Raw genomic sequence first — 26,472 nt, forward strand, 5'->3', positions numbered from 1 at the left:
TCTAGAGCAGGGGTAGGCAATCTATGGCAATCAAGCTGATTTTCAGTGGCACTCACACTGCCCGGGTCCTGGCCACCTGGCTCTGCATTTTAATTTAATTTTAAATGAAGCTTCTTAAACATTTTTAAAACCTTATTTACTTTACATACAACAATAGTTTTGTTATATATTATAGACTTATAGAAAGAGACCTTCTAAAAACGTTAAAATGTATTACTGGCACGCAAAACCTTAAATTAGAATGAATAAATGAAGACTCAGCACACCACTTCTGAAAGGTTGCCAACTCCTGATCTAGAGCAAAGGCTGTCCTTAAAGGACACCAGGAAGAAGAGTTACTCTGGCTAATGAGTACACTTGTTGTTGAGTCAAATCTTCCTTATTGTAAAATAATTTGCATAAAAACCAGGTGCTTTAAGAAAAGACCGGTTTCTTCATCAACTGCGATTATTCTACAAATAAGTACCTTTGGAAAGAGACCAAGGCAATGAAAGGGGAAAATATCAAGCAAATATGATACTGACTCTCTTTCTTAAACAATAGTTCATACTCCCTTCTTTCCACCCTCCAAAAATCACATACTTGTATAGCACACATCAAAAATCTAAAAATAAATTAATTACTAATGCAAATTTTAAAATGCAACAAACGAATCTAAAGAACATTGTGCACTTATTTTGCAAAACATTGGCTTTTTATTATCACTAAAACGGAATTTCATGAACTATCAAGGATGGATATAGGACATGGAATTGCCTCCTTTCTCACATTTGCTGTGATTTCTAAATGAACTTCTTGTGGAACTGAACCATTTGGTCTTGGACATGTCTAAAATGCTTCTGTCATAACTGTAGTTTTCCTTAGCTGGCTGCATCATACTCTATAGAAGTAATAGTACCAGCTCAGCAGGGTAAATTGTAGTCAGTGGCTTCCATACCAACCTGTGCCATAGTATGGAAACGTGAAAACTTTAAAGAGACTCAAGTGTCTGAGAGGAAGAACACAACCACCCCACAAAAATGTAGAAAAATGGGCTGGAAAGGAGAGGCAGCAGAGAAATGTAAAGCATTTGAGCGATCTCAGATGTGGAGACACCACCACCTAGAAAATGGGCTGAAAAACTCAAATACCCTGAAGTAATGACCACTAAACTATAGATGAAGAACAAGGAATTTGTGATGGAGCAAAAGGAAGTCTAATGTAGGAGCCGCAGAAGAAAACATGCCAAAGCAACAGATGGGTCCATGTAGCTTTAGGATTTCAATCTGCACAGGTTGCTGGAAAAATACCTGTGGAAGATCACATAACACCAGGAAGATCCAGCTGTCTGATTTGAAAATGCTGCTCCCTGCCCCTCTCCAGCAAATGTAGCAACCTAAAATGAGGCACCTGATGTAGTCGGCTGCCTTCGCAAGGCCTGGAGCCCCACAGCTTCACTCACTTTAGTTCCTGAGATTTTCTGTGTTACCAACTCCAAGTATTCAAAAATGATGAGACTCACCTAAACTCCGGAGACTTTCAAAAGTACTAATGCTGGGGGGTTATCCTATTACTTGGCCTGCTGGTGTCAGAGCCTTTGAGGTGCACGTGGGTCACATTTCCATGCTCTTCTCTGCGATCGAGAGAGCTAGAAACATCCCTTGCGCATGTAAATGGCGCTCTCAGGTGCACATCTCCCTAGGGCAGGGGTTTTAAGATACACCCCAAATAGGGGAGAGAAATAAATCAAATCACAGCAGCTGTCAGTACAAGGAGCCATGACCCATTCTGGGGAGAACGGGGCCAGCCAGTGAGTGACTGGGCCAAGGCTGTGGGGTTAGCAGGGTTCCCCCCTCGCCAGGGGGGCTGGGACAATTTGTATAGTGGGGGCTGAGTGCCATTGAACCAAACTGTGAACCCTGTGTATGCTGGAAACCACTTCACACCGGGGGGTGCAGGAGCCCCCCTAGTTCCAGCACCTCTGCCCCTCGCGGCCCATGGAGGGGCCCTTTGGGGCCACCCAGCACCTGGCTGCCGGTCACAGCTCAGCCCTAAAACACAAGGGGAGGAGCGGAGAGGAGCCCCTTAGCCTGCCCCAGTGTGGGGGGTAAGCGGGTCCCTGCACCCCCACCCCATTTCAATGTGTCTGGGGAAGGGGTGTCATGTACCCCGCCCCCCTGTGTCTGGGGGAAGGGGGGCTCCTGCACCCCGCCCCAAGGTGTCCCCCAACGTGTGGGAAGAAGGGGGGCTCCTGCACCCCAAGGTGTCCCCCAACGTGTGGGGGAAGGGGGGCTCCTGCACCCCAAGGTGTCCCCCAACGTGTGGGAGAGGGGGGGCTCCTGCACCCCGGCCCCGAGTGAGGAGCGGGGGCTCCTGGCCCCGGGGCCTGCCCCGCACCCGGCGGCGCTGGCGGCTCCCGGCCCGGGGGAAGGAGGGCGGGCGCGGGGCGGGCCCTGCGAGGCCGGGCGCGGCGGATGAGGAAATGGCCGCGGCTCCTCCCCGCCCCGCTTCCGCGTTGCCACCTGCCGGGCCCGGCCCAGGTATAAAGCGGCGGCCCCGGCCCAGCGCGCCCGGCCCCGCCGCCCATGGACCCTCCGCGGCGCGCCGCGCACAGGCCGGTGAGTCGGGCCGGCCATGGGGCTGGGCCCCGGGCCCCCAAGCGGCGGGGGGACCTGGGGGGCGCGGCCGGGGGGCCGGGGCTTAACTCCCCCATTCGCGGCGCGGGGGGGGCTTTAACCCCCATATTCGCGGCCGGGAGGGCAGGTTGGGGGGCCGGCCCCCATTCGCGGCCGGCCGGGGGCTTTAACTCTTCGCTTCTCTTCTTCTTCCCCCCCCCCCCCCGTTCGCTGCCGAGCCAGGGGGGCAGGTAAGGGGGCCAGAACAGGGGCTATCTCTCTTCTCCCCCTTTTCCCCCCGTTCACTGCCGGGCCAGGGGGGCAGGTAAGGGGGCCCGAGCAGGGGCTATCTCCCCCTTTTCCCCCCGTTCACTGCTGGGCTTGGGGGGCAGGTAAGGGGGCCCGAGCAGGGGCTATCTCCCCCTTTTCCCCCCGTTCACTGCTGGGCTTGGGGGGCAGGCAAGGGGGCCCGAGAAGGAGCTCTCTTTTCTTTCCCTCCCAGACCCAGGGTGCGAGGAGCAGCAGAGGCTGGAGGGGAAGTGACTTGCTCAAGGTCACACCAGGTCCCTGGCAGAGGGAGAATAAAACCCAGGTTTCCTGGGCCAGTGCCCTGTTCGCTGGACTGGGCTGGCAGGGCGAATGGCAGCCCCACGGGGTTTCTGTTAGACGCCCGGAAGGCGATCGGTGTGTACCCTGTGTTTGTTTCCTGCATTTCTGTCTGTGAAGTAGGAATGCCCAGACCTGAAACAAGAATCTGAGAGTAGGTGGAAATGAAATCTTTTTACAAAAGCTTGAGGTCACAGTTGAGCACAGGTGCTCTATCCTGCTACTCTGTTACTCATAGGCTACGTTTTAGCTCACGTCATGGTAGCCAAGGGGCTGTCGGTGTGCCCCCCATTTGAAGGGTGGGAAACAGACAAGGCGGTTCATGGTCTGAGCACAGGACCAGGAATCTGCGTCCCAATTCCATATCTGTCATTGACCCTCTTGCTCCATGACTCTGCACAAACTGCTTAGCCTTAGTCTCAGTTTTCCCATCTGTACAAGGATTAATAACTGACCCTGCCTCACAGGGATGTTTGTGGGGCTTAATCAGTTAACATTTGTAGGGCACTTTGAAGGTGAAAAGTGCTATTTATGTCCTAAGAGTGAGGTTGCACATCCCAGGATCCTTATTACAAAAGCCATGAGAAACGTGACCATTTTAACAAGTCTATCTGATGTGCTATAGGAAGGTGATACCCTATTTTGACAAACACTGAATTAAATTGAGTGCAAACAGTCTGCACGTTAACAATGTGTAGGGGGTGGGATTTCTAAAGATTTCTCAATTCTTCTGATGTGCCTTGGAAACATAAACATGAAGTATCAATAAAAGGATTTCCAGAGTTCTTGAATATCTGAGCCACAGAGAAGAATTTGAAGCATGTTAATGTGAAAACAGTTCCCGCATTTCCTTTATTTTAGATCAAGTCTTTAGGAGTTAACGATCACTATATTGATTCACAGATACTGGGTGTGAATGAAAAACAGAACTTGCCTGAGGAAAATTATGAACTTGGACAGTATTCCTTCTGCTCTGGGTTTTCCCAGCTGGAGTGAGATGCTTTCAGTTGACAAACATTAAGTTACTCAGGTTGACAAAAGGATGAGCTCCAGAGATACATCTGAAAACGGTCACCTCAACTTGAACTGTGTGCTTCCTGGCAAGGGCCAGAACCCAACAGAGTGTGAGCCGCTCAGCATGGTGGATGTGGTACCCCGGGCAGCACAGGAAAGGCTCAGGATTTCGGAGCAGGACCTCATGAACAGTGTTGAGATGCAAATGAAAGTGGACTTCTTCCGCAAACTGGGCTACTCATCAGAAGAGATCTATATCGTCCTCCAAAAACTGGGCTTAAATGCTGACACCAATACGGTCCTTGGGGAGCTTGTGAAGCATGGTGCTGCAGCTACTGACAGAGAGACTACCGACCCCTCAGAGGAGGCCGTAGAAGCCCCATTGGTACCTCGTGGGGGACTTACCAACAAAACGCCTGCACTTGTGCCACCGTTGGAGGAGAAGGAAGGCAATAACTTAAAACCCATTGTTATTGATGGAAGCAATGTGGCAATGAGGTATGTTGGTCCCCTTAAGTGGGAGAAGTGTCTTTACTTTATAATTTAATCTGATGCCAGCTTGCTAAAATTAATTTATTTACATTTCTTAAGGTTTTTTGGTTTGGGGGAATTTGGTGCTTGTGAAAGATACCAGGTTAAAATCTCTGGAGCCCTCCAAGTCCTCCACAAACGTGAGGCCAGGTTGGGCTTTGATAGAACAGTCTCACCAACATGTCTCATTCCCCCACCTGGAAGGGCAACATCTACAAATGTGAGGTTCAGTCTGTCTTAATGGCCCATCCAGTCCTTGGTTTCTCTGCCATGACTTCCCACCAGGGTGTGAATGATGGGGACTTTTGTGCCCACTGGGAATTTCAGACTTGGTTCATATGAAACGCTAAAGTTCTTGTCTAAACTAGCAAGCAGAAGTGAAATCCCTGATGTGTAGTCCTGTTACCTAATTACTGTGCGTAAACTCCAAAATCAGGAAGTTGCTCAACAAATAATTTTTTCAGGGTTAATTAGAAGAGGCTGTAGCTTTGAGTAAAGCGGCATCTCAGGTCTAGTTTCCACAACATTTTGGTTAAATCTCACGGCAGATCTGCAGGTTGGGTGGAGGAAAAGAGGGATAGATTTCCAGTTTAGAATGATAGGGGTGCCCCAGTTCTGCAGCATCATTGACAGCTGTGAATATGGAGGCAAGATGACTCATCTGCAGATCTCTCATACAGTCTGTTGCGAGAGCTTGCCCTCTTTTTATCGACAATCTGATCAAGAGATCTGGGGTACCATGTGTATTGGACAGATTCAGCTCTGGCCCAGGCTGGATTAAAAGTTTTCAGCCTCGTTTTGCCCCCTAAGAATGGTAAAGTGGATTTTTGGGGGGAGAAGTGGGAGGATATGAGGAAGGCTCCCCTTTAGTGAACTCTTTTTGACCATACAGTATACTTACCTCTAGATTTAAAAAAAAAAAAAAATCAAGTCCTGTGGAACCAGTTGGCCAGAGGATAATCCACTCAGACTTCAAATCTGATTCTGCCACTTCAATTCAAATACAAGTTTCCTTCAGTTTATATTTGATTGTCTTAATCTCTCTGGTAATGAGAAACTACATGCCAGTGCACACAGAGCTACTCTAGAAGATTTACCCAGGGCAGAAGAAAGTCCTTTATGGAGACTGCCTTACAGGTGTGGTTCCCCCCCCCCATCCCCCCACCCAAGTAATGATTGGTCTTATGGCTGAGTAAGACTGTATGAGAAAGGAAGGGGAACACCCTATCTCCTGACCGTATAACAGATCTGAGAGCCAAGGCCCAACTTGGCCAGTATGATCAGGAAATATTGTGTTTGTGCTCTGATGTGCACGCTGACCTACCAGACTTGGAGCCAGTGGACTTAACCTGGAAGTGTGTGTAGGAGAGAGATTGGCCCCTTTCCATTAATAATTGTTTCTCCAACAAAGCTGCATTTCCCAGCATAGTGTGTTAATGGGAGAAAAGACCTTATTTTAAGAGATGTGCTAGTGGGTAGTGTTAATTTTATTGGGGAAACCTTTAACTCTGAATTTATTAGTTCATGCAGACAAAGTATTAGGCTCTTACCCCGGATGCTCTTCCATCAAGCCACCTCAGGCAAAGGCGAGTGCATGGCAGATGTGGTCACGGGCAGACCAGGTGTGCGGTGACTAGTCTCCTTGATTTGGGACTGTGGCGAAATAGATCTGTTCAGCACTTGTATCGTATTACACGAAATAACTGCAGAGAAGAATTGGCCCACTTGTCCATTTCAGAGTTAGTGGGATTTCTTGACCTCCCTAATGCCAAAGGCCCAACCCCTCTGGTGCTGTGTTGAGGAAGGAGGAGTTGAAACACATTGCAGGGGGTGAGGCATCCAGCATAAGTATGATTTGGTGGTTTGTTTTTTTTCCAGTATCATGCCTGTAGTTGCCTCCTCTTCAGGGGAGTAGTTGATTTACATATCCAGGTTTATGCCTGCATTGTTGCATTAACCAATGCTTGCTTCCCCCCTCCCCCCCCCCCATTAGAAACATGCCACATGTTATGACTAAACTTTAGGGTGAAAGGTTCCAAAGCAAATACTGTTTGATGCTGTTCTTCTAAATATTTGTTATGATATAGTTGAGAGAACTTGTCAGGACAGAATATGTCCCTCTGGAAATGTATGTCTTGGTTTCTCTTTCTGTACTTATAACACTTGATCTTTAGGGGCCATTTAAAGGAAGAACCTTTCTCCTCTGATTCCTATAAAGATGTAGTAATACTGTAGCTGGAACAAAGTTTAATGTTTGCAAAGCAATCCGTTGACTGGTGTGGGTTTTTTTAAAGCCGTTTACCAGGAGGGGAATTCCATTCTGAAACTTCCTGTATTCATGGTGTATGATGTTCCCTGCTGATTTACTTGCACAATGAGCAGCAGGCCTCTGTGTACAGCTCTCAACCCCATATGCAAATCTCAGTGGAAATTAGCTTCTACTTCCTTCTAAGGGAATTTCTCTGTAGTTGCCAAATCAGATCAGCCCATTTGGCCATTTTCATTACGGACTCTGACTTGTTAGCTGGGACTCCAGAAACCTGAATGCATGTTTTTCATTTAATCTTTCAGGAACTGTGATGGTAAATGTCTGGGTATCTTTCAACTCCTATTGATTTTGTAAAAATTCCTTTTTGGGTATGTTTCTTCTGGCCCTTGATGTAAGGTAATTGAACTTTGGAAGCTTACTATTTTAAAACATTCTCAAGGAAGTTTTAAAGATAGCTTCCAGGCAGCAGTGCTGTCCCTGGGGTACAGTAAATGTCTGCATTTGTTTTGAATAATGGGGGGGGGGGGGAGGGAGAAACAAAACAAACCTAGGTAGATGTTCAGTTCCCCCTGTTTATCTTCATATCCAAATAAACCTTGCAACAGTCTCAAATTGGTCTGTGGCTTAAATCTTACACATGCAGTAAAACTAATTTTTTTTTTTTTTAATTTCCTGTTTGCAGTGTAGTTGTAGCCATGTTGGTCCAAGGATATTAGAGACAAAACATGGGTGAGGTAATCTTTTATTGGATCAGCTTCTGTTGGTGAACAAGACAAGCTTTGAGCTTGCATAGAGCTCTTCTTCAGTGGGAAAGGTACTCAAAGGGTAGGTCTACACTGCAGTGTAAGCCTAGGGTTAGTAGAACTCGAGTTAGCAGACCCTGGGTTTGTTAATCTACACTTTGAAAATCTACACTCATTTGTAACTCCAGGTTAGGAATTACTGAACCCTGGGTCCTAACCTGGGGCTCCGGCATCTACGCTGCGTTGCATGGGTCTGAGTCCATATCCTGCACACTCCCAAAATGTGGACACTCAAACCCTTTGTTCGTGGTGCAATGTGGGAAAACTTGACTCTGAAGAGGGCAAATAAAGTTGGCCTGTGGGATTGAGGGATACATGTAGCATACTCCCAGAACATGAGCCCAGTGGGGCTGCATCTGCAATAGGGCTTGAACCCTGGGTCCTGGCTTAACTCAGACTCACACCCTCCAACCCCTTGGGATCCTCGATCTGAGCCCTGGATTAACACGATTTGTATGTAGACGGAAGGGGGGTTAGGCTCAAGCCTGTGCTTGCTTTGCAGTGTAGACATACCCAGAGCGTTGCAGTTAAATACAAGGTGGAACAGATTGTTCAGAATAAGGTGTTAACTGCCCATTTGAATGGTCTCTTACAATGTTAACACTTCTGCAGTCCTAGGACCCTCCCCCAACATACCTTTCAAGATCCGTGGGTCCCACAGGTGCCTATCACATGTGGTGTACCTCATCCAGTGCACCATGTGGCCCAATATCAGGGGGTAGCCGTGTTAGTCTGTATCTACAAAAACAACAAGGAGTCTGGTGGCACCTTAAAGACTAACAGATTTATTTGGGCATAAGCTTTCGTGAGTAAAAACCTCATAGCATGCTATGCATCCGAAGAAGTGAGGTTTTTACTCACGAAAGCTTATGCCCAAATAAATCTGTTAGTCTTTAAGGTGCCACCAGACTCCTTGTTGTTCATGTGGCCCAATAACTATGTGGGTCAAACCACACAATCACTATTCTCTCGAATGAAATGTCTCAGAAAAATAAGACAAAAACACCCCATCACCCATGGATGGAGCATTCTTCACAAAACGATGACTCCATATCTGACCTCTCAGCCCTCGTCCTCGAAGGAAACCTGCACAACACCGTCAAAAGACAAGCCTGGGAGTTTAAAGTCATAAGGCTGCTAGACACTAAAAATCATGGACTCAGTAAAGATTCTGGATTTATGGCTCATTATAACAATCGATAACCCGCTGACCCTTCCTTGTCCTACTACTGTTAATTGCTCACTTCACCTTGAATAGTCTCTTAAATATGTTAGCCCCTTATGCTAAACCTTTTGTACCATCTTGTATGTAGCTGGGATGCTCTGGGTATCTTTCCCAGACCTGAAGGAGAGCTCAGTGAGAAACGCAAGCTTTCGAGCTACACAAACAGAAGGTGCTCCCCTAGCTTGGCTCTCTTTTTATTTCCTACAGAATGAAGGACCCATTTTGATTAAACTAGAGAATTCCATATAACAATAATATAGAAATAACATTTCAAATCTGTGTCCATGTAGAACCAATTCAAATGATGATGGTTCTATAATCTGTAAAATACCCTGGAGCTGGGAGCTGAAGGAGAAAGTAGTAATTCTTGGTCCCGCAGCAGTGAAAGTTCTGCCCGGTCAGGTATTCATTTGGCTCCCATCACTGGAGTATCTGAGCATGTCTTCAGTTGTATTATAATATATTCTCTGTTTCATGAGCTTTAAAAAATTATTTCTAGGCTGGAGTTTGGCTCAGTGAGGAAGTGAACTTTAGATGGTGTTGGGTTTCTTTAAACCCTTCTACAATAGAACCTCAGAGTTACGAATACCTCAGAAATAGAGGTTGTTCATAACGCTGAATAAAACATTAGGGTGGTTCTTTCAAAAGTTTACAACTGAACATTGACTTAATACAGCTTTGAAACTTTACTATGTAGAAGAAAAATGCTGCTTTCCCTTTAATTTTTTAATAGTTTACACAATACTGTACTGTATTTGCTTTTTTTTTCGTCTCTGCTGCCTGATTGCATACTTACAGTTCCAAATGAGGTGTGTGGTTGATTGGTCAGTTTGTAACTCTGGTGTTCTACTGTATTCTGAAAGGTAAAGTAGAAGTTGTTTTGTTGCTGTAGAGGAGGGTGGGAAAAAAACATGCCTACGTTATTTCATTTAGAAAGTGGCTGCTCCATGTGTTGGGGTTTTTCATGCAAATTCATAGGGACTTAAAAAAAAAATCACTCTTACTGCATCAAAGCGACTAAACTGGCAAAAACCACAAAATACCATGTTTAGGCTTGTAATAGGAGCCCTATGGAGCTACATGCCATTTTTAAAAATCTATTATTGGGAAAAGAACATAGGTGCCTTTTTCCACTTTACTCACAAAAAAGCTAAGAATTTAGATAACAAGCCCTCTGCTTTTACTTCAGAAGACCATAACAAGAGGCTCCAGAGGCCAAAACCCTAGTGCCTTTGGTATTTGTCACCCTATATATTGCTCACGTTGATGTAAAGGTTTCTGGCATTTAACTGTTTTGCAGAGAAACAAATAGTCTCTTTGAATGTAGGCACTTCTGCCGACGTTCCCCAAAGAACTCAAGAGCAGGGTTCAGGAATATAGCATGCAATGGCTAATATAAGGACAGTTGTGTTCAGAGCTTTTTCCACAGAGCATTTACTTCTGTATGTTTTATGGGGGATGTTTTTACACCCACATGCCCCCAAAAAGATGCCCCCTCTCATGTCTGTGCTTCAGCTTTTTCCAGTTATCTTGGACTTCATTTAATTATACTGTACCTGCTTTATGCCTCCACGCTGCAAACGCTGACTGACTATGTAGAGCTGCCTAAAGGTGAGGAGACAATGAGATTACTCATTACTCTGGTTGGCCAAGAGTTTGCCAGATCAGTCTCTAAGACTGCAGAATGACTTAATATGGTATGGGCCTTGGCTCACTACAAAAGCAATTTTCCCCCTCTTGGTATTGACAGCTCCTCATCAGTTATTGGGAGCGGACCACATACACCCTGATTGAATTGGCCCTGTCAAAACTGGTTCTCCACTTGTAAGCTAACGCCCTTCTCCATGTGTCAGTATATTTATGCCTGCATCTCTAATTTTCACTCCATGCATCTGAAGAAGTGGTTTTTTTTACCCACAAAAGCTTATGCCCAAATAAATCTGTTAGTCTTTAAGGTGCCACCAGACTCCTCGTTGTTCTTGTGATCTGTGTACCTTTGTATTGTCATAAGCCATTCTGAACCTCTTGTGGTGGTATAAATAAGCAGATTTTTCCTGACTAGGCGCCCATTGCTTTTCCCACATAAGAACTTTCACCTTTAAAAATTGTGATAAGACTTGTAGGCAATACTCACAGATAATACTAATCCTGTTTGTGTTATCTTACATTTATATAGCATCTTTTGTTATGAAGGCTCCCCAAGCAGTTTTGAACCAGGAATATCTTAATCAGTGAAATGCAGCTGCCTCTGACATGAACTGTGACATTTCTTTATTGGCACATGTTAACATTACACTATGGTTTAGGACAGGAAACAAATCTTGTTCTCTGAAACTGCAAGGGAACTTAAGTAGGCACCATGTAATTACCTAAATTAGAATTTGGCAAGGATACAAGAGTTACAACCCTGTTCTTGTGAAAAGTGATATGACATGAATGCTCTTCAGAAAACACCAACATGAGCAGTTGCCTTTCATGTGTTTTCTTTGGGTATCTGAGCCCCAGATCACGGACTGTATTTATGATAGTGGATCACAAGATGACCTGATTGAAGCTGGCCAGTTAGAATACATGAGTCTGTGTAACAAAATGAACTAGGTTCAAGGGTAGTCAGTTGTCCATCATCCAAGAGATAGGAGACAAGGCTCTTTGTATGCTAATATGCTGCTGCATTTCTTTGTTACCTTGGTAATGCACTTTAATGTAGTTCTTATTTGTTTCAAAAATACTTGACTCTGAACATAGTCTTCCAGAGAATCTTTTACCTACTGAAGGGAGGGTTGCTTAAACATAAAGCAAGTTCGTTGAAGTCTGAAGGATTCTTGAGTTTGCATGGACCATAATCTAATTATTTTGCATTGTGGATATTAATATTTTTAGAAATGTAATATGAATTTTTGTTTAAGTGGGTAGTGAGTGGAAATTGATTCTCTTGAAGAGTGACTCCCCCTTCATACTCTTCAGTGCAACACGCATGGTCTCTGAAAGTCACCCTGAAGTAAATACCACCTACAGCCCTGATCCGTCACTACTGTGAAACTAGTAACTTGGAAACAGTTGATAATATTTCTAGTTAATGTGCAACATAAGCACTGATAACATTGTGAATACTGGAACCTGCAAAGAAATGATTACCAGCCATTTGTTATATATAAACTCTCCAGAGACTTATTGATCTGACTTAATTGACCATTCAGTAGGAAGGATTGTGTTGTACTAGCACCTAACCTCTGATACTTGTGATAGCCCTTTTCTTCTGGTAGAATTTTTCCTTCTCTTGATTGTCTTTAACAGGCCAGCTGGATATACAGAATTTGTTAGGGGCTTTCAGGTTTGAAGCTGCCATTCCACAAACACAGTGCAGTCCCAGGTAGTCTCTCCACGTACTGGGCTCTGTATAATGAGGAGAGGCTCTGTCCTTCAACAAAGATCATCTGTAAAGATGGGTAACACATTTTTGGTATGAAGTAAAGCAAAGGGAAAAAGAAGACTGGTCTATACTACAACCGTTTGCCCAATATAGCTATATTGGCGACCCCTTCTAGTCTGAACGAAGTTGTAGTGGCAAGAGTCCTTTTGTTGGTATCGCTTGCTTACCCCAGTTCTCCAAACAAAATGAAGCTATACTGCAAACGGACGTTTTTCTGCCAGCAGAACTGCATTTACATTAGGAGGTTTTGCCAGTAGCGCTCTGTTGGCTATGGGTGTGATTTCCCTCTTCTTTCTTCTCTCCCCTCCCACCTCTGATATAGCTATGCCAGCAAAACTGAAATGTAACTTGGGAGTCTAAATATAGATTTGAGTGCCTAATTGTAAACAAGTGGGCCCCGATTTCAGAGGTGCTAAAAATTGATGAAAGTTGTGGGTGATTTGTGGGTATTGCAGCTTTAGAATAGCTTAAGACAGAACTACTAGTGCCCTCAGCCTCTTTAATGTATTGCAATAAATGTACAAATTCAGCAGCTGTAGAGTAACAGGATACCGGGTCTACAAAAGTACCACCTTGAAAAGATGTCAAAACACTGGCTCTACTTGCTTAGTATTGGACTGTCTGACTCGTGTGCTGTCTGAATATGCAAAAGTACATTGTATCTGAATATTGAAAACAAGGTCCTCTTCAATCCTCTTTAATGCAGCCATGGAAATAAAGAAGTGTTCTCCTGCCGAGGTATCCTGCTAGCCGTTCACTGGTTTTGGGACAGAGGACACCTAGATATCACAGTCTTTGTGCCATCCTGGAGAAAAGAACAGCCAAGACCAGATGTGCCCATCACAGGTGTGGAACTCTAAAGCCAAAACTAAATCTCTAAAGCTTCCAATTGTCGCATGTTAATAAGCCTGCCAAGGTCCTTTTGGCCAGTAAGCTCCTAGGTAGTGAATGGAAAATAAGAGCACTAGAAACTTCACCAAGCTTCTGACCAGTGAGATTTCAAGTCCCTAACCTCTCCTCTAAGCAAGTTCTTGCTCAGATAAGGTAGCTGAGTTCAAAGAACATAATTAACTTTATTCCAAAATGCTTCCTTATTCCTGAGGTTTACTCACTTGGTGGGTTACCTTTTATTTCCAGAATTCATTTTTTCCTCTTGTAAATGGCCATACAGCACACCTGTATGAAATGTTAACCGACAAGGAGCTTGGTAGAATATAGCAGGATGGGGATCTATTCAGATGGGTCCAGATGGTGATAATTGCTGTTCTGAGTTTCCAAGCAACTGAGGTTTGAGATGTCCCAGTCCAGCCCCTTAGCCAGAAGACAGTCTTGGTCTGTGTTAAATTTAGTTTGGTTCAGTGCCCATGAGAGGGATGCTGGGTGGGGAAATTGAAAAACTTCCTAAAAATTGGAAAGATTTTAACAGTAGCAGTCTGCGCAGGACACAGAGTAACTGAAATGTCAAAGCCTGACGCTGTGCCCCTTTGGAACTGGCTGGACTCTGCATGCTCCTAGCTAGTTATTTTTTTCCTGTAAACATTACACTTTACTTTCTTGGCATCTGTTGCCTGGAAATGATACCAGGCTGTATGGGCTTGTGTGTGTTTATGCCATGTTTTCATGGTTGTTTGTTCCAGACCAGCACATTCTCCGTGACCTTGAAAAGAAGAAAATTCTGGTCTTCACTCCTTCCAGGCGGGTTGGAGGCAAACGCGTTGTCTGTTATGATGATCGCTTCATTGTGAAACTGGCATACGAGTCTGATGGCATCGTGGTTTCCAACGACACTTACCGTGACCTGCAGAATGAGCGTCCGGAATGGAAGAAGTTCATTGAGGAGCGCTTGCTGATGTATTCCTTTGTTAACGACAAGTACGTTCCCGTTCCCCAGGCGCTTAAAAACAATACAGCAGTTTTAAGTGACCATTGTTTAATAGAAGGTCAGTGGCATCTCAGTGTTAGGAGGAGATGACCTGTGAGGGCTGGAAAGGTGAGTGTCAAACACAGAGTAAAGCAAATGACTTAAGGTATTTGAGAGGAAGTGACTCAGTGCTTCGTAGATGGAACAGCTCCTCCCAGTCTGCAGCAAGTCACAGGGAGGGCACAAAGAAAAGGCTAAGAGTGGCTCTGACTGCACTTGGCTTGCTTGGAGCCAGAAGCTCCTCCCTGCTGACATTCCTGAGCGGGCCTGGCACTGGTACAGAGCATTGGCTTCCTCTGCGTTACGAACGGGGAAACGATCAGCTGGCCCTGCGTGCCGACAGCAGAGCACAGGATTGACGTGACCAGCAATGCGTGGGAGGCAGCCTGCTCTGCTCCTGGGGCAAGAGGCCTCTTGCAACAATCTCAATCAAATCCTTCTCTAGTTTACTTGCAAAGTACTGATGGGCAGCAGCCCTTCTCTGTATGGCCAATGAACAGGTCAGTCTGCCATGGGTCACTGAGAGGATTAAAGGGGAAACTTTTCTTCCAAGGGACGACCCCCTGTTGGGGCTGGAGGAATTGTCTGAATCACTGACTCCTGTGGCCATGCCAGGGCTTGTCTCTTGGCTGGCACAGGGCGGGGTTCGCAGGTGTGGGTAATTTTTAATCCTCGTGCAGCTGAGAGACTGAAACCTTGGCCCAGGAAAGTGGTTGCTCCTGACTGATGCTTATTATCTTCCTTTAGGTTTATGCCTCCAGATGACCCCTTAGGGCGGCATGGCCCCAGCTTGGAGAACTTCCTGAGAAAGAAACCTTTGGTGCCAGAACACAAGAAACAGCAGTGCCCTTACGGTAAGACTAGCCTCAGAGGCTTGAGGGCAGCGGTGTCTGTACAGAGTAAACTGTACACACTTGGTGAATTGCAGCAGGTCACCCTATGTTCTGCCTTTTCCTTGCAGGGAAGAAATGCACTTATGGGATTAAGTGTAAATTCTATCACCCTGAAAGGATCAACCAGCCACAGCGCTCTGTAGCTGATGAACTACGGGCCAATGCAAGGCTGTCCCCAACCAGAAGCCCCACCAGCGCTGCCAAAGAGGAGAAAAAGAGCAGGAGACCTTCCCAGGCAGAGCTCCTCTGCTCTGTGTCCGCAGACAGCGACAAAGGCTCTGGGCAGAAGGTCTCCATGGAGAGGAAAAGCTCAGCCCCAAAAGCAAAACCTAGCGACAGTCCCCTCCTAATCCAGGGGGGTTGTGCCTTGGGCAGTGTCCCCTCTAACAATGGCAGCTATCGATCGTCTGACTGGTACCAGCACCCTCCTCCTTCTCCCCATATGGACTCTCTCCCTTACATCTCTCAGGAGCATCTTGACTCAGGCATTGGATCCCTTGAGAACCAAATGTCTGAGATGTGGCCTTGCAGATCTACCAGTCACTGTGAGCATTCCCACCCCGAACAGATGGCAGTCTGTACCTGCAGCAGACAGAGACCTGTCTACCAGCACTCTCCTAGTGTAGAGCAGGACACCCTTGGCCACTATAAGCACGGCTCTCGCAAATCGGTCTCTGTTACTAGCTACTTGCCATATAGTGCTGAGAACTCTCACACAAGGTCTTCTCAGTCTTTCCCAGGCTATGGAGTGCCTGTACATCCAGCGGGACCTGGGCATTATAGCATTCCCAATGAGTATAACACCCCAGCACATCATCTTCGTGAATACTGGTCTGAGCCATACCAAATGCCTCCCACACCAACACGACCTAGCAACATTAGAGACCCTCACCCATTGCCAAGAGCCCCAGGGCCAGCGTACAGTGACCACTGCCAGTGGGCCCTGCCGGACCGCTTTGCAGAAGAGCGAGCGAATGTGCACGTGAAACTCTGTGGCATATTCCACCCCCATTTAGTAGATGCTGTGATGAGCCGTTTCCCTCAGCTGCTGGATCCCCAAAGACTAGCTGCTGAAATACTGACGTACAAGTCTCAGAACCCAGGGATGTGAGGCAGACGATGTGCTGGGAGTCCTGGGAGCAATGTCTCTCCTCTGGACCGCTCAGCATGTCTGCCTCCGTGAGGGTTTTCACCTTCCTCTGAAGCACCAGGTCCAAGATGAAGGCCAGATACCAGACTCAGTGGGCCAATGGCGTACTCTGGTGTGGCCAATTCTAATGCACCTCACAAAATGGCTTGTGAGGAAACTCTCCCATCCTCCCCTAGATTAGCAGGAATCTGGGGAAAGGAGGTGGATTTTGCCTTTCTCAGGAGCACAGAGCAGGGATTCCCCTGTAGGAGTAGGTGGGTCTGTCTTGCCCATTGAGCTCCTGCAATTGTCAGTTGGGCACTTTGGACCCTGGTTCTTCCCATTAGCCTGCAACATTCAAAGCAGCGTAGCACACGGTCAAATGTACGGCATTTCATGGGAAAGATCTGAGTGAGTGGGGTCTGTGGGGTTACTCTGAGATGGTGCCTTTTGCAATACGTGTCTGTGTAACTACATGTCGGGAAAGGCTGGAGCCTGTGCTCCTTGTCCAGTCTGCTCCCTACTTCCTAACTGAGCTGCTTGCCTTGAGCTCCCATCGGGTAACTTCATTTGGTCCTTGTGAGGAAGTGGCAGATTCCATTTCTGTATGTGAAAAGCCAGATTCCAGTAGATGACTCGAGTCCACTTTTACGGCCTTTCCCTTCCCTACCCACCCCTAATAAGTTGGCCTTATGTGGGGCCACTCGTCAGTGAATAGGGCAGCTATTTCGCCTGCTGCAGGGCTCCCACTAATCAGAAGAGTGAGGCGTTTCATCTTCTCTCCGCTTGCCTGGAAGGGCCTGGCACTGCACCAAACCTGCATTCTGGACTCGAGCCTCGTCTCCTGCACTTTCTCCACCAAAACTACATTCTGTACCAAAATTCAGAGAAGAGCAGGCTTGTACCGCTCTTCTAAAACCCTGGTCTTCCCTTATGCCTCGCCGTGGGGTCTGTATAGTGCTGAGGCCTGGAATGCCTGTGGTGTTACCTCCCCCTTTGTCATCAACCCACCATAGCTGTGAGGATCAGTAAAACAAAGTGACTAAGGTCCCACTTGGACTTGCACGTTGTGTCTGCCCTTTTGCCGCTACAGTTTTGATGGGTCCTCCAAATTCTTGGCAATGTTCAGTATTTTCTCTTTGAATTTGCCACATCTTTGCCCTTTCACTCCTATATATTCTCTCCCCACCCCCACAAGCACCCTTCAGATTCCCAAGATATCCAAAGCTGTGTCGTTTTCTTTGACGAATGGACCCTCTTCAGTCTGTTTCAGTTAAGGATATCTTTGGTGACTTGTAGATATTGTAACTAAAATTTTAAGATATACAAAAACAAATACGGTAGCAATTGATTCTGGTCCCAGCATTTTATTTAGGGTACAAAGGAACCTTTCAGTTGCGGGCCAGAAGCAGTTGACTTGTTGATGCACATTGTATCTGTGTGGTGATGTTTTTTTAATTATGTCCATCTTGTGGTTAAATCAAGGTCCTTCTAAGTGGCAAACCCTGAGCGGGAGAACTGAGCACAGAGCAGGCTGACACCCCACTTCTCCGTGGTGTGCTGGAGGCTGTTCTGTTCGCTGGTTCTTACCGCTCAGATTTCCAGTGGATGGCCTAGCCAAATTGGCACCATGTGCCATGGAGACCACAAGGACACAGAAACCCTGTATACCTGGTTAATTATGATACATTACAAAACTGTAATGTTTCATGTTAGTAAGCAAAATGCTTCTTAATCTTATGTAACCTGATAACTTTGCATATTTGTAAATTACAGGAAAGATGGTTTTTAATGGTATTGTCCAGAAACTTGCTTGATGATACTATTTTACTTAGTACTGTACTTAACGCAGCCATTATGTGTTAGTGGTGTTTTCTGGAAAAGTTAGTAGCAATATATACTTAGATACTTTTATACTTAAAGTTGACATTTATTGAGACTTGCTGTATCACTTAGATTCCACACAGTCAGCTAGCCCTATGGAAGAGGCTGCCCTGTGTATATCATGGCAAAGTAAGAACTTGCATTACCCAAATAAAAATGCCTAAGTTGAATGGCTCGGTTGTTGTCTCTTTTTGATGGCTTTTGGGAAGACTGTTTTACAGCTTGGCTGGGATTTTTAAGGAGCGTAGCACAATATACTTCTAGAAAGATGGTTGGGCTGTTAAGACACTGGACTGAGACTTAGGATCTCTGGATTCAATTTCCCGCTCTGACACAGACTCTCTGGATGACCTTGAGGAAAATCACTTAATCTCTGTGCTTCGTCTGCGAAATGGGCATGAGACTTCCCTGACTCACTGTGGCGCTAGGCATACGTACTTGTTTGTGGTTGTGAGGCTGGGGACCTTGGAAGTGATGGGATACACCATGGTAACAAATGGGGTGTTGGTCCAGGGAAGTGACACTCTGCTGGCATGTGGGTTTTTAACCAGGCTGTGTGGGGGGAAAAGTCAGCTGTAGTGTGGTGTTTGGCAGCTCTCATAAGTGACAAAAGCTGCTACACCATGTTTTTATTATTTTGGTAGAACTCATGAGGCCTGCTTCTCCTCACCCCTCCTATCAATTGTTGGACAGAATTTAAAAACAAAAAACTGTTTTCTGTTCTGCTTGCTAATTAAAACAACACTCAAAGCAAAGATACCGGCATTGGCTCTCAGCAGCTTTGTGATCTACATAAAGAGATTAATGTAAACAGCTCATCAGAGAGCTGATATAATCTGTTACAGACAAGTACCAGTGCTTAATTTGTAATGAAAGAGGTGTCGTGTCTCAAGCAATTCTTTTTAACTTTCATAATTGAAGCAGCAAGCCCAGAGGTGCCAGGGCTATGAACTGGCAAGCCCTAGCATACATTAAGCAGTGCCTAGCACCATATCATTTATGCAAGCTGTTGAGTAAATGACTATAAATCATGACACCACTCTGTTCGCAAGACTCTCTTGGCACCTTTGTGCTCTCATGGACCTTTGTTTAGGAGCTTATGAGGAAGTCTAGTAAAAACTTAACATTCAAATTTCTCCAGGGGAATCCTTCCTCTCCCAACCCCACCCTCTAGAGTTCAGTACAACATCTTCTTATCTGACTTTGTAAATTACTTTATGGGCTTTTATTCAAATGTGCTCACTGGAGCTAGTACTGTCAGCTCGCTCTTTCCAGCTAATATGAAATAAATCCCTTCCTTAAACTGAAGGAAAAGAGGGGCCTCCTCTGAAGGTGGTAGGTATATCTGTGGTCTAATGGGAATCTGAGAGTGGCAGCAGGCGAAGGGTAGGACTGGCACTTGGAAGACCTGGGTTCTGTTCCTAGCTTTGTCTCTGAGCTGCTGCATGACCTTGAGCAAGTCACTTCCATCTGTCAGTCAGGTGAGCTCCTCAGCAGGGGCAGGCAGTGCACCTAGGAGAAGGAAAACTCTGATTTCAAACTGAAAACATCAGCCCTGCTCAGCCGGGTTGGAAAAATTGCACCAATCTCACGTGCTCTGTGTCTCAGCCGCTGACCCCAATGAACAGGCCGAGGTGAAGGTGAAGCTTTCTAATAAGAATCTGCAATTTTCATCTGAGCCCTATGGGGTGAAAGGGCTTTTATTGGTTGGGTAAGGGAAGCCAGGGCACATTTCTTCTGGAAGCTCCCAGTGGGTACAGTGAGTATATCACCATGACTTGTAAAGGTGAGGCGGAGCAGTCCAAAAGCTGTGCAAGTGCATTTGAGAGCAGGGCCTGAATTAAATGTCCATCTACCTTGTTGCACTATGGTCTCAGGGTGAGAAAAAGAATCTCGAGTGGTAATGCTGAAATTCACATGCAGCCGATGCTTGAACTTTGGGCCAGAACTGCTCGCACAAGAGAACTTTTAAAAAGCTTAGTGTAGGAACTCAAGGCTGCACCTCTCCATGAAATGCTCCTTTAAATAGATAAAAGCTCTCGCTCTCTAGGCCATTCCCATTCATGTACTGGAATCCAATCAAAACCAGAGCCCTGTTACAACCGCGGTGGTAGACAAATCCAGAGTCAATTAGTGCTGAAGTTCCCAGGTTAGTTAACTTACATTGACAGGGAAGGGAGCTGGGGGCGTTCTGTTCAGATGGTGATGGAGCTTGGTCTTGCCTCTGTTTCTGCAGCAGATTTTGTAACTGTACCTGTCTCCATAGGGAAAGACTTTAGTCGGGTCTGAACTATAGAACCCTCCCTTTTCAACAGCCCAAAGGCAGCAGGGAGAATGGGGCAGTGATTTGCCTAGTGTCCCACAGTGCCTGAGCTGGGCATGGCTAATCTGACTCCCTGGCCCCGGCAGCAGGCTACCAGTCGAGCGTTTGGTGCTCCTTAGACATGGCATGGCTGCTGTTCTCCAGCATCTCTGGAGCCTGTCCAGACACACCCTGGGAGCTGTCGCTCAGCCGGGGCCTGCTGATGAAATGATGCCCAGCTGTTTCCTATTGGATTCAGTTGTCATTCCTCCAGTTGTTTAGAAGGAATTGGCAGCATTTATTTGAATACTACCTGTATTAGTTCATGTTATCTGCAGACCCAGTCATGTCCATCAAATCAAAGAAACCTGCCCTACTGTCTCTTTGTCCTCTGCCCCACACTGGTTCTAGTGTATTCTGCTGTTGTGGAGTTTTCGAGAAACATCCTGTGGCTCACCACTTCCTCTTGGGTACCTCAGTGAAGCTGGAACCCAGCGTGAGATTGGTGATCGCTGCATCTGCATCATATTTATCTCTCTAAATAGGTTATATCCTCCTTTGCACTGTGCAGCTCTACTTTAAAACAAAGAGGTCATATGCACATGTACCCTGAAAACGGTGTGGCGCCTCAGCTGGGTACACTGCTGGCTCAGTCTGGGGCATGTCTCGGGAAGTAAGGGGATATGTTCAGCCCCTAAATACAGAACCCCTAAAGCCTATGTTTGAGTGATAGTCCCAGCCATTACTCTAGTGCAAGGGAAAATGTGGGGAACTCCTGCCTTGCTGTGGGGAAGCAGGGGCCATGGGGTAAGCAACCCCTGCCAGGGAAGTCTTGTAATGTTGCAGGGCAAGTCTAGGTATGGTGCATGGGGCAGTAGCCTCCGGCAGAGCATGATGAAGTGGAAGAGCAGGGGTACTCCTGTAACACCTCAGTGAGCAGGGGCCAGAGACAGCTGCTCAAGCAGCTCTGAGCCCTGCAGAACAAGTCTGACCTGACCTTCATTATCTGATCCAAACAACTGTTCTTAGGATTTTTGTGTCTCCTGAGCCCTACAGGCCCCTTGAATCACTAAGATGGCTGGGCTCAGTTCTGCACGTTCCCATCTTGGAAAAGGTATGGCAGAAAGGGAGGGGGCTAGAGATAGCTGATAAAAATTAAAGATCTGGGCAAACTCTCATATCTAGTGAGACTAAAAGCACTGAGACTGTTCATGGATGAGAGCCATGAGAAATGTACACAGCATCATGCAGGGTCATTCCCCATAATCTAACATACAGGGGCAAGGGAACATTCCATTAAGTAGAAGATGGTTACTTTAAAATGGATAAAGGCAATACTTGGTCACATGGTGCACAGTTAAGCTACGGAACTTACTGTCACAAGGGATCACTGAGGCCAAGAGCGCAACAAGATTCAAGAAAGGAGTGGAGTTCTTTATGGATAACAAGAACCAGTAGAGTTTAAAAAATAAGAGCGCTGGAAGCCTTCCTGGTTTAGGGCAGCAGCCAATTTCTGTGTGGGTTAGGAAGGAAGCTGCTTGTGGGTAAGTGTAATGCTTTCTGCAGGGTTTCTTCCACCTTCTTTGGAGAGTGGCTAGTAGACCCCTGTCTGCTCCAGTCTGGCAATTGCTGTGTGTTCTGAGCTGCGGGGCTCCTGATGATGATGATGATGATACCTAGCTCAGATACTATAAATCCCAAAGCGCTTCACCAATGGAGGCAAGTGCCTTTATCCCCATTTCCCAGCTACAGAGACTGAGGCACTGCACTGGTCCTACCCCTGGTGCCCCGCAGCACTGACTGCTCCTTTAGGGGCCTGCCTGCCTTCCCTCTGCAGAGATGCAAAGATTCCAAGACCTGAAGGATCACTGAGGTCATCCAGTCTGACCCCCGGCATAGCCCAGCCCAGCCCCCCCAGTAATTCTTATCTGTTAGAAAAATGGCCAGTGATGGAGAATCAACCACGACCCTTGGTAAATTGTTCCAGTGGTTAATTACTCTTGCGGTTACAAAGTTATGCCTTATTTCCAAAACCGGACCCAGGATTCCAGCAGCAGGGCTGGATTAACGCAGGGGATTTGGGGGCTGCAGCCGAGGGCCTCAGGCTAAGGAGACCCCTGCAAAAATAAATCCATAATTATATACAATTCAGTGGTCACCAACCTATCGATTGCAATCAACTGGTCGATCCCGGAGCCTCTGCTCTGCCAATGGGAGCTGTGAGGGTGGCGCTCCTGGGCATGGGCAGTGCCTGGAGACACACTGTCCTCCTCCCCCAAGGGGCACGCAGAGACGTGCCAGCAGCCGGCCACTTCTAGAAGGGGCGTGGGGCTATGGTAGCAGGCAACCTGCCTGATCCCTGCTGTGCCACCGGCCAGGAGCCACCTGTGGTAAGCGCCTCCTGGCCAGAGTCTGCACCTCGCACCCCCTCCTGCACCCCTGCCCCAGATCCAAACCCCCTTCTGCACCTGTGTCCCAGATCAGAATTCCCTCCTGCACCAAACTCCCTCCCAGATCCTGCAGCCCTCATCCTCTCCTGCACCCCAACACTCTGCCCCACCCACACTCCCTCCCAGATCCTGTACCCCTTCCTGCAGCCCTCATCCTCTCCTGCATCCCAACACTCTGCCCCACCCACACTCCTTCCCAGATCCTGTACCCCTTCCTGCAGCCCTCATCCTCTCCTGCACCCCAACACTCTGCCCCACCCAAACTCCCTCCCAGATCCTGTACCCCTTCCTGCAGCCCTCATCCTCTCCTGCACCCCAACACTCTGCCCCACCCACACTCCCTCCCAGATCCTGTACCCCTTCCTGCAGCCCTCATCCTCTCCTGCACCCCAACACTCTGCCCCACCCACACTCCCTCCCAGAAAGAAATGAATATAACAGCTGTTCTAAGGGAAGAAGCAGGCTATTTTGAATTAACTTAACTATATTCTACATATTTTAAGACTGAAATGTAACCACAGAACGGCTTTATGTTAATTAGAAGGCAAGTTTATTATAGCATTAGTAGCCTTGGTGCCATAATTGTGATCATTTTGTTTTAAATTAGGAAAAAGACTTGTAGACAGGGGCCCCACACAATCTAGTAGCCCCGAGCCCACAGCAGAGTTAATCTGGCCCTGTGCACCAGTGCGAAATATAGAGTGAAAATAAGGAGATTCCCCAGTTTATGCATCCTAGGATTGATTAGCCCTTTTGGCAACAGCATCATAGTGGGAGCTCATGTTCACCTGATTATCCACCAAGACCCCCCCCCCCATCTTTTCAAGCATCACTGCTTCGCCGGACAGAGTCTCTCAGCCTTAGGTATGGCCGACAGTCTGTGGTCCTAGATGTGTACGTTTACATTTAGCCATATTAAAACAGTGTTTGCTTGTGCCCTGCTTACCAAGTGATCCACATTAGTCTGAATCTCTGACCTGCCCTCTTCATTAATTACCACTCCCCCAAGGTTTATGTCAGCTGCAGACTTCACCGGTGATGATTTCATGTTTTCTGCAAGGACATTGATAAAAATGTGAAATAGTGTAGAGCCAAGAACCTCACCTTGCAGGAGCCCCCTGGAAACACACCTGCTCAATGTTTACAGTGACAACGTGAGACCTGTCAGCCAGTTTTCCGTCTGCTCAATGTGTGCGAAGCTCATTTCAAATGTTTCTAGTTTAATCAAAATGTTGGGCGGTACCAAGTCAAAGGCCTTACAGAAGTCTAAGTACATTACAGCAGTGCTAATACCTTATCAACCAAACTTGTAATCTCATCAAGAAAAGATAGCAAGATAGCTTGGCAGGATCTATTTTCCATAAACCCCTGTTGAGTGGGATTAATTACACTGTCCTCCTTTAGTTCTTTATTAGTTGCGGTTTCCCAGGCCTTTCTTTGGTGCAGGATGTTCCCGGGAATTCAGCGGGTTCCTGAAGGGGATTTCCCAGCACCCAGGAAGTGGCTGGCTTAGAACTAGCTTTCCTGACTCTAGTACGTGGGTGGAAGATGCGGCTGCACCTGCTAGAAATGAGCAACAATTCACAGTGGTGCTGGACAGAGATTCCTGCCTGACTCCTGGGGCCTAGGGAAAGAAGATGGGGCTTGAGAGCCATGTTGTTTGAGCTGTCATCCCCCCTGCTTCGTAGGAGTCTTTCTGCCTGGAACCCGAGGGCTTAAGTCACCTTAAACAATATTATGCAACAAGGGAGAAATTCTCTGTCTTAAGCAAGGGGTGAGTGAGGGCCCCTGCTTTGACCCCAAAGGCTTGATGGGGGTCTGGGAGAGCCAGCCAGGCCCCACCCTCTGAACCTCCCCATTTCTGTAATCTGATAGAAGCGTGAAGGCATCCAGTGAATAAAGGAGGAAGGAAGTGCAAAAGCAAATATATCAAAAAAGTAAATATGATACTAGGACACAGACAAAGGAACAGCCAGAAGCCAGGCTGGGTCCAGCAAAAGGGAAGGAAACCACCCAAAGAAGGAGGAAATGGGGTGTGTGTGTAAGGGTCAGAACAAAGATCTAGCACTGAATAGGAAATCTGGCTGTCCCCATGCACACCCCTCCATCCATCTATGGGTTTTGTATAATCATAGAAATGTAGGGCTGGAAGGGACCTCGAAAGGTCATCAAGTCCTGCTCTGTGGCAGGACCAAGTAAACCGAGACCATCCCTGACAGGTGTTTGTCCAACCTGGTCTTAAAAACCTCCAGTGACAGGGATTCCACAGCCCCCATTGGACGCCTGTTCCAGAGCTGAACTGCCTTTTAGAGCTAAGTATCAGGACAAATTTCTACTGATAGCTCCCTTGCTGCAGATTAAGCCCATTACTTCTTGTCCTACCTTTAGTGGCCACGGAGAACAATTGATCACCGGCCTCTTTGTAACAGCCCTCAGTGTATTTGAAGACTGTTCTCAGGTCGCCCCTCAGTCTTCTTTTCTCAAGACTAAACGTGCCCAGTTTTTTTAACCCTTCCTCACACATCAGGTTTTCTAAACCTTTCATCATTTTTGTTGCTCCCCTCTGGACTCTCTCCAATTTGTCTGTATCTTTCCTAAGCATGACACTCAGTACTCCAGCGGAGACCTCACCAGGGCCGAGTACAGCTGGACAATGACCTCCCGTGTCTTACATACGACACTCCTGTTAATACACCCCAGAATGATATTAGCCTTTTTCACAGCTGCAGCACACTGGTGGCTCGTATCCACTATAACCAAGGCTACGTTTTAGTCACAGGTATTTTTAGTAAAAGTCATGGACAGGTCACAGGCAGTAAACAAAAATTCACGGCCCGTGACCTGTCCATGACGTGTACTGTATACCCCTAACTAAAACTTGGGCTGGGGGGCTGCAGGTGCGCTGGGGGAGCAGTCCAGGGGCGCTGTGGGTGGTGGCCCGGGACCCCCACTGGTCGTGGAGGGTAGGCCAACAGTGGCGTGCAGCCCGGATTCCTGCTGGTCTGGGGGGAGGCAGGTTGGTGGGCAGCCCGTGAGCCAGCACCGGCCGCTACGGAAGTCACAGAATCCGTGACCTCCGTGACAGACATGCAGCCTTAACTATAACCCATATACATGATCCACCATAATACCCCTCACCATAGTAGCCAAGTTTTTTTTTATGTAAATGGCACTGGTGTAACAAGTTCCCTACTGGGTCTCATGGCAGTGGGGACTGCCCTAAACACACCGGCACTGAGCAGAAAGCTGTGGGGTGCTCTGTGTCACTCTCATGAACTCAGATGTGCTAGCCAATGCTTTCCACCTCGGAGATGCAACCACAGCAAGGTGACAAAGGCACTTTCTTGCCATCTCAGACATTCTCCGGGTAGAATTCCCCATGTCCTCTACCCTAAACCTTCCCCCACCGCAGCCTTGGGGG

At 47.0% G+C, this 26,472-nt stretch overlaps 1 protein-coding gene across 2 annotated transcripts; it reads left to right on the top strand.

Annotated features, from left to right (window-relative positions):
• Nucleotides 1–2,494: 2,494 nt before the first annotated feature.
• ZC3H12A (zinc finger CCCH-type containing 12A) lies at nt 2,495–18,469 on the top strand. Of its 2 annotated transcripts, none has more exons than XM_054011941.1 (6): nt 2,495–2,597; nt 4,104–4,712; nt 13,179–13,318; nt 14,110–14,344; nt 15,141–15,247; nt 15,355–18,469. In XM_054011941.1, the coding sequence occupies exons 2-6, from the start codon at nt 4,243–4,245 to the stop codon at nt 16,395–16,397; spliced, it is 1,995 nt and encodes a 664-aa protein (XP_053867916.1). In that variant the 5' UTR covers nt 2,495–2,597; nt 4,104–4,242; the 3' UTR covers nt 16,398–18,469. The 2 variants fall into 2 exon arrangements, with proteins under 2 accessions (XP_053867916.1, XP_053867917.1); XM_054011942.1 differs by lacking the exon at nt 2,495–2,597 and adding an exon at nt 2,956–3,278.
• The last annotated feature ends 8,003 nt before the right edge of the window (nt 18,470–26,472 follow it).

This window comes from Malaclemys terrapin, chromosome 22 (genome assembly GCF_027887155.1).
Source record: "Malaclemys terrapin pileata isolate rMalTer1 chromosome 22, rMalTer1.hap1, whole genome shotgun sequence".
Taxonomy (NCBI): Eukaryota; Metazoa; Chordata; order Testudines; family Emydidae; genus Malaclemys; species Malaclemys terrapin.